Here is a 15,905-nt window from a genome sequence, read left to right as displayed (position 1 = left end):
ACTGGATGATCTTAAGGTCCCTTCCAATCCAAACCATTCTATGATTCCTCCGGTGTCTGAGGTCCAGCAGACAAGGAGAGCAGCACATCCCTATGCTTCACAATTGTGGCACGTGGGGAAGGAATACAGATCAGTGATTTTCTCTCTGCACCTCAGCTCCTCCAGAGCCATATTCTAAACCCAGCTTTCTTTCTCAAGGATTTTTAGAGAGGACAGGCATTAATGGAGAAGATGGGAATTATCCCTCTTTTCTTTATGGGGTGGTTATACCAGCAACAACACAGGTAACGCCTGAAACAGGCAGCTCGAGACACAGGCTGGACAAGTTGCTTGTATCTTACGAGTAAGATGACTACAAAAAACAAATAAACAAACAAGTGCTGGAAGCCAACCAAAGGCCAATTAGAACTGTACAGCATTGCCAAAAAAGCCTCCTGCTGAGCTACAGCTTATCCTGGCAAAGGAAGTCTCTGTCTGTCCAGACAAACACATCCTGGATCCCACAACAGCTCATGAGCAGCCAGAGGGCTCTCCCAGGGGCACCCCTCATGCCACCCCCTTGGGACATCCTCAGCGGCACCCTTTAACTCCCTGAGGACAAGGCAATGCTGTGAGAACATACTTAGGCAGAAGGGATGCAACTGACTAAAGGACAAGCCTCTTCTGACAACCTGGATTTAAAGAAAGAAATGGGAATATTTTATCGGTCTTCCCGGAAAAGCTGGAATGTCACCAGCCACTTGCAGCACAGCCAATGGACACCGAGGGCTCAACTGTTATCCTCACGCTTGGCTTGTTGGGTTGATCTCTTTCATACACAGAAACAAGGCAGGCTCTGGGAACTCCGTGTATTTACTGTGTTTGAGGTACATTTTAAAAACGCAATTCCAGCTGCATTAAAACTGAGTAACTTGGCAGAGAGTCTATAAAACAGACTGCATTTCAAGACATAGCAACAAAGGAAGATGGTTCATGCAATTATGCTGACAGTAAAATGCTGAGCTTAACTATAACTTCAGCAATGATGGTATATTTGTGATTATTAAGTTCAAGATCTGCAGATAAGAGGCTGTGGGTAAACTGCTGGGTTCCCTGGACTCGCTTTTTCCCCCCCCTCTCCTTCCCTAAGGAAACAACCTCCTCGCAAGCCTCAGTCTCTTCCCCAACTTGTCAGTCCTCCCTCAGTAACATTCAGCTTCTCTGTCTAAATCTAGTTTGCTAAAGGAAGAAAAACAACTATGAGGAAATGACATTCCTGTAAATTCTGTCAATGTGGGCATCTGGGCCAAGGTGAGAGGTTCTGCAACAGGAGTTCACCTTCTGCTGGGATGTAGGGAACAAAGGATGGACAAGAAGGAGAGAGGGGCCAACACGACAACACAAAGCCATGGGGAACCAAGCTTCATCACTCACAGGAAAGCTTGCTAGCTGGCAAGTGTGGAAGGAGACTTGCTCCTGGGGGCTCACAGTACATCACAAAAGACACTCAAGATAGCTCCCTGTCACCCCTTTTCTCTTTCACTGGCTGCTTGTATCGCATAGTGCTAGAGGCAGCTTGTTGCAACTCTAGGGTCTCCTGCACACACACAACTAGAGGCCTTCTGGTGCCACAGCAAGCTTTGCCTTGCTTCTCTTCCAAAATGACAAGTGGGTTCAAACAGAATTCCAGCTGCTTCAACAGCTCCCCCCCCTCGCATCCACCTCCTCGTCAGGGGCAAAAGTGACTCCTTTCCACACCTACCCCACTTCTGAACCGATACTCTTCATATTGAGATCATCCTACCCTAGTAAGCTGGAGCAGACAGCTTCCATCTAGATCTGGGTTACTGTGTCAAACAAAACCCAGCAGATACTTATATCCAGAAATTCCCATAGAAAACCCTGACAGCATGCTGGCAGAATGAACAGAGTAACCAAAACGTTTGTTGGGAGGGATGTGTGGAGGTCCCTTCTCCAAACCTCCTTGAAGCACAGCCATCACCAATAGCAGATCAGGTGGACATCAGCTTTGTGTTACTCAGCCTTCAAAGCCCCCCCGGAGGGAGATTCCCTGATCTCTCTGGGCAAACTGTCCCAGAGCTGCTCCACTCCTGTGGCAGAGAGGGCTTTCCAACATCTGATCTGAACCTTGCAAGCTGCATTGTGTGGCCACTGCCTGTTGGTTTATTACCTGCCACTGATGGGAAGAGCCTGACTCCACCAACTCTATAACTGCTCTCCCAGTAGTTGTGGGATGTTCCTGGATTCCCCTCAGTCTCCCTTGACCAGACTAAACACACTCAACTTCCTCAGGTCCTGACCATGTTGGTAGTTCCCTACAGGAACCCCTCCATGTTCTCACGACCCTTCTCACCCCAGGGCTCCAGAATTGGCCATTACTACGCTTGCCATCAGCACAAATCCAGAGTCACATCTGTAGTCCAGCACTCAGTATTCCTGGAGCTCAGAAGCAGCCTGATGCTGGGTCATCTTACACAGGCAATTTCTATCCAGCAAGACCAGGAAAAGGTGGTGCAGTGAAATACTGCCCAGACTAGGGTGAAAAGAGAACCTTAATCGTTTGTAGTAAAGAGCAATAGCATTGTTGAGCATTGCTCCATTGCAGTGATGTGCTGCTCAAACACAAAACGTTTGAGTCCGGGATGTCAGTCCTGCTCATGCTGCTGCACCAGGACAGCAATCTGCTAAAGAAATGACTGATGTTTCTCCTGCCCATACTGCACATCATGATGGGGCCCCTCTGGCCCTGGGGAGACCCAAGTAGTGGCTCAGTTTGGAAAAGGAGCAGAAAACTGATTTAAACCAGAAGCTTTCAAGATCACTTCCTCCTTCAGATGAATTCTGTGCAAATAATATGACTGAGGCAACAAGGAGACAGATGGCACTAGAGCAAATCAGTGTCTACATCATAAAGCCTTTTCCTGGGAAACTCAACACAAAAAGAATAAAAGCAGGCCTCAGAGTAGGACCCGAAACAATAGTTGCCCTTCCTGAACCCCCTGCCCACAGCCCACATTCCCCTTCCCTCCTTGCTTTCACAGTCCCAAGAGGTGAGCTTGCCTGGCCTGAAAGAAAGTAAGTCTCCTTGATGCAGGACTGACTGAGCTCATCAAGAGACTAGGACAGGAAAGGCAGGACCTATCCCGATGGAAGCAGTGCTGCTCATGAGCGCTGCGTTTGCCCACCCTTACAAGATGGGTCTAGGTCCGGAATGGGTGAGTGCCTGTCTGAAGCCTTAAATCAGGTCCAGAGGTTATGAGGGTTTCAGATACACCCATACAATGTCTCCTACTGACAATTTCCAGGCAGCTTCTTGCTAAGCACATATTCGTTAGACCTCACTTTCAAGAGACTTAAGCCTCAGGCACTATGTTCAGATGGTAGATGCTTAAGTTCCTTCTTCGAGCTCAACTCTTTGCAACTCTTCCCTTCTGTATGAAGTCATAAGGAAAAAGAAATGAGCACGTAAACCCAAAATAGTCACCATAACAAAGGAACTTTTCCTAGAAGAGAAAATCCTAGAAACAGGAAGGGGTTTGGAGAGATGACTGTGTCAGCAGAGCTGTGAGGAGACACTGAAGGAAACCACACGCTCTGGCACTCGCTGTATTTGGTAAACACAAGCCACATGACAGCCAACTGGAACTTGTGACAGCTCCTCTGGCTGCTCTTTGGATTGCATTTATCATCAGAAGAGTTTCCCCAAGAACCACCGCATATGGTATATAGAATACTAAGGAATCAGCTGATTGAAGAAAAGCAGCAGAAGAGTATGACGAGAACCTCCATGCATCTGCCTGACCCAGCTCCAGAAAGCGTAGGGCTGTCCAGCAGAGGTGGAAGGAAGAAAGGTGAGAAAATAAAGGAGCTGAGGATGCCACAACACGTGACATGCCCAGAACAGAGCCTGTAATCACAGCACCAGGTAGAAACATGTTCAGTAGTCACCTACCACTACCATGTGTCATCTCCTGCCCTCCTGGGCTTACTCTTCACAAGAAGGAAGAGCTGGCAGGCAGCGGGGCAAGCAGACACGCTGCTCAAACAGAAGGGCCCAAAAAGCTGCCTTCCAGCTGCGTAATAAACAGCTTGAGCATCTCTGAGGACTCTCTCCTGGAGGACGCTGTGACCTTTTGGACCTCTGCCCAGCAAAGGCACATTCAATCCGGCACTGCCTTGGTCCAGCCTTGCTGCTTTGCCACCCATGGTCACTGGTGCCTCACTCTGCAGTAGTCTCACACCCCACTCACTGCTGCAGGTCCCTGCTGTGCCCAGGGTGATTTATAATCATAGAATGGTTTGGGTTTGAAAGGACCTTAAGATCATCTAGTTCCAACCCCATGCCATGGGGCAGGGACGCCTCACTCTAGACCGTGTCACCCAAGGCTCTGTCCAACCTGGCCTTGAACACTGCCAGGGATGGGGCATTTACCACTTTTTTGGACAACCTGTTCCAGTGTGTCACCACCCTCACAGTAAAGAACTTCTTCCTTGTATCTAACCTGAACTTCCTCTGTTTAAATTTGAACCACTTGTCCTATTACTAAAATCCCTGATGAAGAGTTCTCCATTCTTGTTGAGGTGAGACCAAGGCTTTTGCGAGGCAGCTGCAGGAGTCAGCTCAGCCCTTCCTGCCCAGCCTGGGCTGTGTGAATCTCTAGCACTGACAGGTAGGGACTTGCAGTTTTGCCCATGCATTCCATAATGAAAGTCCCCAGAGGATCTGTTTACACTGAGATCTAGGGTCAAGCCTGAGGGTTGACTCCACCTAGCTGAAGCCTACCTCAGAGCTTGTACTGAAACCATCCACTCTGTCCTTCCTGATCCTCCAGGTGAGCTCTTCAAGCAATCAGCCTTGTTTCTCCTTCTGGGCTTGTCTCTAATTACAGGTGTCAGAGACAGGAAGTGGGCTCTGCTCAAGACCAGGCAACTGTGGGTTTGGTGTTGGCCAACTGCTTGAGCTTGCATCTTGCAGTGAATAGTTTGATCCATCCATGGAGGCGTGGGACTGACAAGGTGATTTCTTCTCAGATCCTAAAGCCTAGCAAAGCCGTGCCAGGAAGCCTCCAAGAGCAAAGCTGAGGGAGGCACCAGAGTAGATGGCCAGCAGAGCAAGAGCTGGAGGTGTCCCTAAAGTTAAACTTCAGTGATTTCCCTGCTATGGCCTGAAACCACATCCCCAACAAAGTCTGTGCTATATAACCCCTATAAGCCAGAGGTGTTTTATAGGCCACCTGAAGCAAGGGCCTTCTGCATCTTCTCCACACATGCCCCTTGTGACACAAATGAACTTAGGAAGTCACCAGCCACAATCCCAGAGCTTTTGCTCTCTGAATTCCTTGTTGCTCACCAAACAGTTAATCAGGGACAAGCAGCTCTTCAAATGCCTGGTCTCCCACCTTTTATTGCCCTACTTCTATCCACAGAGAGTTCAGATTGAACAGTTGTCAGATGAGCTTGCTGGGATCCAGAGAGCTCAGTAGTTCTGCGGACCAGCCACCCCTGCTCTCATGCAGCCCTTGCAGACCACATACCACACTTCTGAAAGGGGCTGGAGGGAAGGAAAGCAAGAATAGGAACTCGGTCAGTGTACCAGAGCTGCCTGCATCTTCAGTTTGTATGTCTTCTTTCAGAGCTGCCTTCTAATTACAGTTTTAGGCTGTATGTCACTGGGATTTTATTTGACACAGCAACATGCCTCTAGTTGATCTAGTCCTACCACTTTGCTCAAGAAGTCCCTGTTTGTGCATGTGTGCAAACTTAGTGTTGGCTTTATCTAGTAACTGCAAGGATACAGAAGCTATGGCTGTGCTAAGAAACCTTTACTAGAGTTTAGAGAACATCAAGCAGTGCCCAGAAGCTAATAAAATGGCTCCTTCCCCCCTACCATCCAAACTAACCATTTCAGAGTCCAGTTAAATTGGATCCTGACTTCATCAAGTAAAGAAACCTCTTTCTAATATGCTCCAAAAACCCCAAGGGTTCTGTGGAGGACAATGCTGCCCTTTCTCCAGAGCTTAGAAAATCAAAACCAACCCCCAAATAAAATAAAGCATTTTTCGTTCTCTAGAGAAAATACTATTATTTTATATGAACTAGCTTTATGTTTTCTCTTTTAAGTCACCGCATGATGTTCCTGACTTCCCGTGATTCCATTGCTCGTGTGATTTGTATCTGGTCACATCAGCTGGCTACAATGCTCTGTTCATATTGACACAGGCATAATCATGGGAATGAGAAATTGTTCCTTAGCGATTCTAGAGACACAGCACCTTCAATTCAGCCCTCCAAAGGTCCCTTCCATCCCCACCCTACAGCTGCTGGGAGGTGAATTAAACACATATATCCCACTAGAAAAAGACATAAAGAAAAATGACTGCCCAAGCAGAGGAATTCTGTTCTCCTTTGCAAGCCATGAGTCTTGGGAACCCATCAAGCCTTTGGGAACAGGAGAGCCAGGTAGGTAAAATTCACTGGCCCCACCCAGAGACATGTCTACCCATGGTTTGCAATGTCTTTGAATGCTTTTGTTTCCAGCCCATTTCGGACACCCACAAGTAGCCCAAACAGCATCTACTGGGACTGACTTGCCAGCTCCACACTGGTCTCCCAGTTGAACTGGAGGCAGCGGTGCGGGTTTCCAGCCAGAAGCAGCCCCTTGCTCCGAGGCTGACTGGGTTCAACCGTGCGTTGTCTGTATCAGAAAGCTGTGAAGAAGCACCTTGTAGAGGTCATGTTTCTCTGTGCTGAAGTTCCAGAGCTATTTCTCAGTCCAAGCATTCAAAAACATTATGTTCTTCTTAAACTGTGCTAAGCTTCTCCAGAAAGAAGGGCAAACACATATGGAGAGGAAGGAATGACAGCACTCTCAAACCTGCTCGCTAAGCTTCCTTCAGGCAACCTCCTATCAGTTCCTTCCAGCATCACCCTAAACAATGGCTCCTTACCAAAATGGATGTAAGAAGCTTCTGCAGCAGATTAAGGGACTCAACCACAAACATAAATCAGCCAAGCAGTATGCCAAGTAAATAAGCTGTGCAGGACAGCAAAGCTAAATCCACTCAAAACTTAGAGTAGTTAAAAGACCTCCTTTTCCATAGAACACAATAGACCAAGTCCTCAGAAGGGTCCTTTACCATACCACTAAAAGAAGTCTGAGCTATAAAGTGTCACCACCTTGGAGAAGCCAGAGTGGGAGTATGGCATGGTTAAGACAAGATCCACAAAATAACTGTTACTGTGGTCATGTCCCAGGTTGTCCATGGATACCTCCAGGAAACACATCCGTGCAGTTCGAGCTCTCTCTTGCAATAGGGTCGAACCCAGTATTTACACAAAACACAAAAATGGGTGTTGGGACTCTCAAGTAAAGGGGATTGGTCTCCACCTCTAAAATATCATAGGATCATAGAATCAGCTCGGTTGGAAAGACCTTCAAGATCATCAAGTTCAACTGTTCCCCAGCACTGCCAAGACCACCACTAAACCATGTCACTGAGGGCCTCATCTGCACAGGTTTTGAACACTTCCAGGGATGGTGACTCCATCACTTCCCTTTCTGATTTAGAAAAGACCAGTGTTTATCAAAACTGACCATAACATGGATTCTGTCATTGCTAAAGAGGATCTCACAAGCATGCCCCTGAGAGCACAGAGTGGGTTTCTTCCCCCACCTACAGATAGGTTATTTGCAGCAGGAATGCAAGCCCGTGAGAGGCTGTGAAAGCAGGCGTTTTCTAGAGCATGTCACAAAACACAAGGAGCAAAGTTCAGAGCCTGCTTATGTACATGTTCATCTGATAAAAGCAAAGCCTGTGTCCTGTCAACAGACCTGGAGCGTCACTGCCAGAGGTACGGACTGGGAGGTACCCTGGTGACACGTTGCAGGTCAGAAGGAATACCTTCTGAAGGACACTCACTGAAAGCTTTCAGCCTTAGTCAGGAGTGTGTTTAAGGGATTCGGCTCCTCTCTGAAGAACTTTAATGAGGTTGCCTGTAAGTCGTTTAGGAACTAATTAAAGTATCTTGCAGAGGAGGAGCAGTGATACACACATCACTGTTACAAAGATAGGATAAAGCCAGCGATGAAGTCAGCCCCATAATTAGGATAACTTTCAACAACAAAAAATATTAGAGAAATCAAACACAAGAGTTTCCCTGGAAACACCACAAAACTGCTCCTAAAAGCACCACAGGCAGATTATGGTGGGGTTTTTATCCAGCTGAAGAACACCTCTCTACTTGCTTCAGATAGCTATTCTCACCTCCCTGACATAACTTCCACAAGCACAGCGTGAGCAAGTGACGGTCTCTCACCTCACAAGACACAGGACCCTGCCACAGACACTGACGGCAGGCCACAAGCTAAATGGTACAAGCTGAAGCAGTTGGCAATGATATATGGGTTTAGACGTACCTCCACTAGAGCCCAACAGGCTGCAGGGAAAGAATGACAAGGTAGAAAAAACAGCACACAGAGTTTCGCTGGGGGAAGTCCCCCAGTGCCCAACACCCATCCACCACTCACTGGTGGCCTCACTACTTGCTCAGCACAGCCCTGCACCATTTGTTGCATTTGATTATCACCACAAGTATCTTTGAAATGGCAGCAGGCAGAGCCCATCTTCTCAGTCAAAGGGGAACCTGAGCCTTCACAGGCAGCAAAACCAGTCTTGGGGCTCGTCTGTGAGCAGGCATAAGACCCTTTCGAATGCCACTCATTAGCACTGGGGATGGCAGGAACTGTTCCTCTGTGCCCCAGCTGATGAGCACAAGCACTGCTGCCGAGTTTGCTGATAGATAAAAAAAGATAGGAAAAGCCTTAAGGGTTTTTTGCAGGAGGCAGCAGAAACTCAGTGCTCCAGGCAGCAAACGTCGATTGCAGTTACAAAGAGATTCAAGCCCAAGAGCAGCTCAGCGGTGGTATTCAACCCAGTTTTTCTCTTAAAAATCTTCTTTTAACAACAGAAAAACCAATAGCACTAAAGGCAACTACGATCATGCTGATGGGGAATGCTGCAAACTACTCCAAAGAGCCTCCCTCATTTGCTTAGTTTATCACCAACAGCCCTCAGCTCTTGCAGCTCCAGACATGCTCCCCTCCACCTCAGCTCTCCAAGTGGGAATGATGTTCATCAGAGGCAAAGCAGGAGACTAATTACAGTACACATTTCATCTGTGAAGGGACCCCAGGGAGAGGAGAGAGGGAGGGGAAATACAGCTCTTTGCTCACTCTGCTACCTAAACAGCTTGTGTTTGATAGCGTGGAAGTAAGTATGACAGCAAACTGATGCCTAAGGAGCAATGCACCCATTAACCTAACATCCGCCACAGTTCACACCCACCACCATTAATATGCACCATTAATATTTATAAGGGTGACGTGTCTCTGACAGAAACTTGTGCCTCGGACGACAACAGATGTTATACCGTTTCTGAAAGAAACTACTCATGCATTCCCAATGGACCTTGTCCATGCTCATCATGTCTTTATCCTGCGCTCTGATTATATTATCCATGGAGAGCCTGAGTTAACTACTACTGACTCAAGCCTTTGGACATGGATGGCAGCACACTTGCCTGTGGAGTCCTTAAAGCTTCTCAGAGTCATATTATGTCTCTGGGGATGATCTAGTAGCTGGAGACCTTTCAAATGCAGCTGATAGCTCAAACAGAAGCATGTGAGGCTTTACATGGCAGACTCCTCCATCTCAGAAGGATTTACCCACTTACCTCGGCCTCCAAAACACAGGCAAGCAGCTAAGGCTGCAGGATGTTGCCTTTGCCACTGTCACCACAGCTGCATTAGTGATCATACATGATCTATAAAGAATTAAACCCTGTCATTGTATGCTGCATTATACTGCTCTATGGATGGACTTGGAGGAAAACACAAGCAGCAAGACACCAACCCCATTACCTCTGCTAAAACTAAGCTGCTCCTCAGCTAAATTGTAATTTACATCACATGTGGAAGCAGCAGCCTCTGGCAGGTCAGAGCTCCTGCTCTAGCACAGGTTAAACTCCCACCCTCCATTGAGGAGAAAGCAGTGCCCATACACCTCCCCATCAGCAGACAGCGGGATGGGTTTAACCTATAAAGAATGGCATAGATAAGTCCATGGGTTTACCAAAATCTCCTTCAGGAACCACACACATAGGCAAGCACTGAGATATCAGACAAGGTGTCTAAGGGACATTTTCTTTTGCTAGATCACAGTTGACATTTCCATTAAAATGCATGAGGTTACCATCACTCGCTTCACCTGATGTGACGGAACTTGTTTAAAGTAGCACCAAAATGTCACATTATCCCTGTGGGCTAATAGCAGAGAGCCCACAGTGACTCCCTCCTCCAGAACAGCAGCTCTAGTAATGCCCTGATATTTATGGCACATCCATTCATCATGCCCAGCACAAACATCTCCAGCATTTGTCAACTCATTTGACCTTCAGCTTTTCAAAGGAAACACAGAAAGACATGCTGCAGAGCAAGGCAATGCGTAAGATACCTTGCCATCAGCACCCACCAAGCCAGAGAAGAAATGGGATATTACAGCCACGGCCAACCCTCTTTGGCTATTCTTGACCAAGATTTGCTGGCCCACTGCTGAAGTCTCCTTGTGCATCCAGAAGTCCTCACGCTGTGCTTGTGGCACCTCACTGCTCAAAAACATGCAGATCCAGAGCTTGTGAGAAACCATTGCTGTTCAGCAGCCACCAGTGGTTCATCACCCGAGTCCTGACACATCTGAACCATGGATGAGGTGAATTTGGGAGCTTCTTTCCCAGGTTAACACTGCAGCAGCTCCAGCCTAAGCTAGATCTGAAACACAACCAACATAAACAACTGCAGTAAAGAGGCCTGACAGGTTTGAGGACTGCATCTGCAGCCACAGCTGCGAAATGTTTTTTGTGTAAATCAGCAGGGCTTACGGCAGTGTAAAACCCACTGTTTGAGCATCCCTGATTTTACACACGCTAGGAAAGGCTAAGGTTTCTCTGCGGAGAACAAGCTCCCACCTCTGGGAGTTAATCTTTTACTATGTGGTCACATACATTCAGCGTGTTACTGTACACTTTATAAACATACGTGTGTTTGTACACATGTGCTGACCTTCTGTGCCTAGTTTTGGTTCAGAACAAAGCTGGCTCCTTCAAAATCATGACACACTCACTACTTTGCTGTTATTTGCACGCATCCAATTGTTTTCTTTCCTTCCATTTAGGCTAACTATGAAGAAACTATACACAAAATGCAATCACAGGTGTGTCTGCTTGCTTAAAGACACAACTGTTACGTACCCAGCCTGGCTTAAACAGCATTTCTGCTTAGTCTGTGTTAATGGTATTAATGAAAAGGAAAAGCCAGTTTCCACATTGCGTTACACGTAGAGTTGGGTGCATCAGGAGCGGAAGGACAGATTTAGTCATGCAGCCCCAGGTACACCCTATTCTACTCCTGCCTGGTGCAAGGAAACATGTCACCTACAGAGCAAAGTCTGCCGAAATCCAAGAACTGCTGCTTTAAAATAACAGGAAGAAACGCAACAGAAGCACCTTTCTGAAAATAAAATCTCCTGTCCATGGTGATCCAAGAAGCAGAGTGGCCTGAGCTTAGGTCTCCAGCCAAGATATCCCATGTGCTGGCTTTAGTATAGAATGATTTGGGTGGAAGGGACCTTAAAGCTCATCCAGTTCCCACCCCCTGCCACGGGCAGGGACACCTTCCACTAGAGCAGGTTGCTCCAAGCCCCTGTGTCCAACCTGGCCTTGAACACTGCCAGGGATGGGGCAGCCACAGCTTCTCTGGGCACCCTGTGCCAGCGCCTCAGCACCCTCACAGGGAAGAACTCCTTCCTAATGTCTAATGCAAATCTCCTCTCTGTCAGGTTAAAGCCATTCCCCCTTGTGCTGTCCCTACAGGCCCTTGCCAAAACCCCCTCTCCAGCTTTCTTGTTGCCCTTTTAGGCACTGGAAGCTGCTCTAAGCACCTCTTCTCCGGGCTGAACAATGGAGCTCTCTCAGCCTGTCTCTGTAGCAGAGGCGCCCCAGTGCATTCCCTCTGATGCACTCCTCTGCGATGGCTGCAAAATGACAGTGCTGAACATCTCTATCCCGCTCTGCTGTTTCATCCGACGTGGATCAGCATACCCCAGGCACGGGTGTTTATACAGCGCTTTGAAGCTGAACAGCAGCATAAAGTTACAGCAGGACTGACTAAAGAGCTACCCCGGCCTTCCCCAGCGCACATGCCATTACCCGCTGGACCACGCGGGACGAGTCAGACACCAACAGACACACACGGATCCATAAAGCTATAGGGATGGGGATCCCGGCCTCCCTGCACCGCTGCGGGTGCACCCTCTCACGCCAGACCTCTTCGCAAGGCAAACCTCAGCACCACCGCGCCCAGGGGGTTTCCCTGTGCTTTGGAATGGTGCAATAGGGCAGGAGCGAGCTGGAGCGGGAGGGGAGCTATGCCGGACACGTACAGAGAAGCAAAGCGCCCAGCCCAGCGCCAGCGGTGCCGATTGAAGCGAGGGGGGAAGCGTCTACCGTTTCCTCGGGCGGTAAAAATATGACATGCATTAGCGAGGAGAATAAAGGGAGGGAAACAAAGGAGCAGGAGCCAACACCTGTCGCTCTCCTCGGGGATGAGCCCTAATGCTTTTATTTGCCTCAGCCTGCTGGGGAACTGCAGCTGCCAACTGTCATCAGCATCAAGTTACCCGCACAAAGCTGCCCGGACCGCCGCTTTCAGCACCGGGAGGCGGGGGGCTGCGAGCCGACGTGGGGCGGCACCGAGCGCTCGGCGGCCACCGGGGGGGTGAGCAGCCCCCCCGGAGAACAGCCCGGGTGCTACCCGGCACTGCCGCAGGGCCCGTAATGAGCGTGTCGCCTGGGTCAGGCACCCAAACCGCACCCCGGCACTTGTGAAGCCTGCCATCCATTGGGATGGGGACGGGGCAAGAAGACCGGACCCACCATAGGCTCAAACCGGCCTCTCTCAGCCCAAGCCGTTGCTGACACCCGGTCACCCCGGCCTGCAGCCATAACCGCTGCCGGTAGCGACGGGCACCGGCGGCCGGGGCCGGCGCTTCGGCTGATGGACCGACAGAAGCACGCTCAGTCCTCCCCACCGCGCTGAGCCCCCCAATGGCGGAGGACCGGGGTGTTTCGGTAGCGGTGAAGGCGCTGCCATGCCCTAGTGCTTCGAGGAAGCTGCCCCACTGCGGGCAGGGGTATCGTCCCCTCCGCAGTGCCCCGGGGGGCGAATCGGCGCCGGGGCCCGGCCCCATAGAGCCGGCGGGCCCGGCGGGCAGCGCGCACAGCGCCCCCCGCCCCGGCGCAGACAAAGCGGCCGGCTGCCATTGGCCCGTTCGGCCCACGCTGCGGCAGCGGCAGCGCGGCACAGCCAATGGGCGCACCGAGCAGCAGCGCGCAGGGTATAAGTAGGGCGGCGCGGCGGGGCGGGGAGCGCGGCGGAGTGGGGCAGAGCATCGCGGGTCCGCCGCGCTATGGCGCCCTCCTTCCGGCACGGCAGGGCCGACAGGAAGGTGAGCGGCGGCGGCGGCGCCGGGCGGGCGGTGGGACCGGGAGGGCGGGCGGGCTGACGGCGCTGTTGTCCCCACAGACGAGGAAGCCGCTGGTGGAGAAGAAGCGCCGGGCGCGGATCAACGAGAGCCTGCAGGAGCTGCGGCTGCTGCTGGCCGACAGCGAGGTGAGGCGGGGCGGCAGGGCGGGACGGGCCGGTGGGGGCGGCGGGGCCGTGCTGACGGCCGCGGCGCCCCGGCGCAGTTCCAGGCGAAGCTGGAGAACGCGGAGGTGCTGGAGCTGACGGTGCGGCGGGTGCAGGCCGTGCTGGAGCGCCGCTCGCTCGGTGAGTGCTGGCGGGGCGGCGGTGGGGCCCGCTGCGGCCCGGCCCCGGCCTCACGCCGCTCCCCTCTCTGTCTCCCGCGGTGCAGAGGGCGGGCGGCTGCACCGTGAGGCCAGCGAGCGGTTCGCTGCCGGCTACATCCAGTGCATGCATGAGGTGCACACCTTCGTGTCCAGCTGCCCCGGCATCGACGCCACCACGGCCGCCGAGCTGCTGAACCACCTGCTGGAGTCCATGCCCCTCAGCGACGGCAGCTGCCCGGACTCGGTCACGGACGTTGGGGCAGATCCCACCGCGCTCAGCCCCTGGCTCGGCAACGAGGCGCTGGCCCCGGCCCTCCCTGCCTTGGCACCCTCGCCCTCTCCCAGCGAAGAGACCTGCTCCGACTCGGACGAGGCGGAAGCCGAGCTGGGCCAGACCTCCACTGATGGACTGGACGCTTCCCAGACATGCAGCCTGCCTTCGCCTAGCTTACCCAAATCCATGTGGAGACCTTGGTAACGGAGGTGCACGCAGGAATCAACGCAGACCTACCTAGCGGGGCGAGCAGCCGTGCCCCATGTTGCCCTATGGCACTCCGAGCAGCGCGGGGGGCCGCCGGCGGGCATCGCTGCGGTTCGGGACTGCATCCATGGCACTCTTACACTGTCAGGCCCTGACAGGCTAATAGCTAAACGCGTTAACGTTTCATCCGTGTGCGTGTGTGGCGTTTTGTAACTTTAGGGGTTGTTTTTATGAGGTTGGGGGAGGGGGCGGGGTGAGGGAGTTGGTCTTTAGTAGCAAAGCTCTTTGGTGGATACATAGCAGTTATTTTATAACCCTGTCTCTTGGCCCTTATAAGTGGCCCGGATATCACTACCTTTTTCTTCCTAAGAAAAAGCCCTTGTGCATTTTGAATCACGATGGTTAACTCCATGAGAAGCTCGAGTCTGCATGCAGAGTTTTAAGTGTTCTAGTGATAGCAAAGACCCCTGAAAGGGGTTGGTGGGGTTAGCATCTGTACTTGGTAGCAGTCTAGAGCCTCACCTTCAGTGAAGGAAGAGGAAAGGCTTAGAGACCTCGTGGAATTAGGGAAACAGTTAAAAGATACCGGTGGCAGGGCGCCTTTTAGAGATGAGTGTCTTTATGCACACTTTGCTTTTAGCACATTTGAGTTTATTGTGACTTTATGTATATGAGGGTGTCAAATGTTTTTTATTTTGAATCTTTAATAAAAAAAATACTGAATTCACCACTGAGGGCATGTGTTGTGGGGTGTGATACACTTCTAACTGGCTTAAAAGTACAGTTTCCTATTGTTAACTACTAACAAAGTATGTGTGTGTTAAGGAAACAATGCTGGCAATTAAGCACTTAATTCTCGTACTAAGCATTGTTAGCTCAACTGTTAGAATTCAAATGTTTCTTTTGTTTAATCCCCAAAAACACTTAAGTTATTGCAGTCAGCAAGGTCATACTAATGGAAGGTGGATCTAAGGCCATGGGCTTTTCTGGGCTAGTTTATCTGGATGCCAGTCTCAAACCTACTGTACTTGATCTGCCATCTGAACGTGTTGCTCATACATCTACAGTCCTGACTTGAGAAGTGCTAGGCAAATCCTGCCCTGGGGCATGACTTCACAGAGGTTTGGGGACTTATTTTGATTGTTAGAAGTGTGGTTGGGTGTTTTTGGTTGTTTTTCCTTTAGAACACAAAGTTGAATAGTGTGCAATGGATTTGGGAAGTATTTAAAGCAAGGGTCGTAGTGGGCTGGGAGGAGGGGACCCTAAGCATTCTTGTATGTGGGGTTTGACACCTCCCCTGCTACTCCTTTTGGGGGATGCCAGGTTATTTATGCTGTGATAATACCATGCAGAGAGCTGACATTGTAAAGAAAAAAAGGATTGTAAAGTCGCTTAATACATGAAAGTTCCCAAACATAGGGCAAGTAAGAAAGGAAGCAACCCAACTACCAAGGGACTAGACCTATAACTTTCTTTTTGTTAACAACCCTGTGGAACAATAAAAATGGAAACTAAGATACTG

The 15,905-nt window shown here is 50.4% G+C and overlaps 1 protein-coding gene across 1 annotated transcript; it reads left to right on the top strand.

Annotated features, from left to right (window-relative positions):
- The first annotated feature begins 12,060 nt into the window (after window positions 1-12,060).
- LOC115611853 (transcription cofactor HES-6-like) lies at window positions 12,061-15,905 on the top strand. Its single transcript, XM_030495440.1, has 4 exons — window positions 12,061-13,559; window positions 13,637-13,723; window positions 13,801-13,882; window positions 13,968-15,905. Exons 1-4 carry the CDS (start codon window positions 13,521-13,523, stop codon window positions 14,378-14,380), a joined length of 621 nt encoding a protein of 206 aa, XP_030351300.1. The 5' UTR covers window positions 12,061-13,520; the 3' UTR covers window positions 14,381-15,905.

The sequence above is a fragment of the Strigops habroptila genome, chromosome 8 (assembly GCF_004027225.2).
Source record: "Strigops habroptila isolate Jane chromosome 8, bStrHab1.2.pri, whole genome shotgun sequence".
NCBI classification, from domain to species: Eukaryota; Metazoa; Chordata; class Aves; order Psittaciformes; family Psittacidae; genus Strigops; species Strigops habroptila.
This window is presented reverse-complemented; position numbering and strand designations above follow the sequence as displayed.

Coding starts and splice junctions, on each gene's coding strand:
- LOC115611853 (XM_030495440.1), top strand. CDS start 13,521: ATGGCGCCCTCCTTCCGGCACGGCAGGGCCGACAGGAAG. Junction 13,560..13,636: donor ACGGCAGGGCCGACAGGAAG/GTGAGCGGCGGC, acceptor TTGTCCCCACAG/ACGAGGAAGCCGCTGGTGGA. Junction 13,883..13,967: donor GCTGGAGCGCCGCTCGCTCG/GTGAGTGCTGGC, acceptor CCCGCGGTGCAG/AGGGCGGGCGGCTGCACCGT.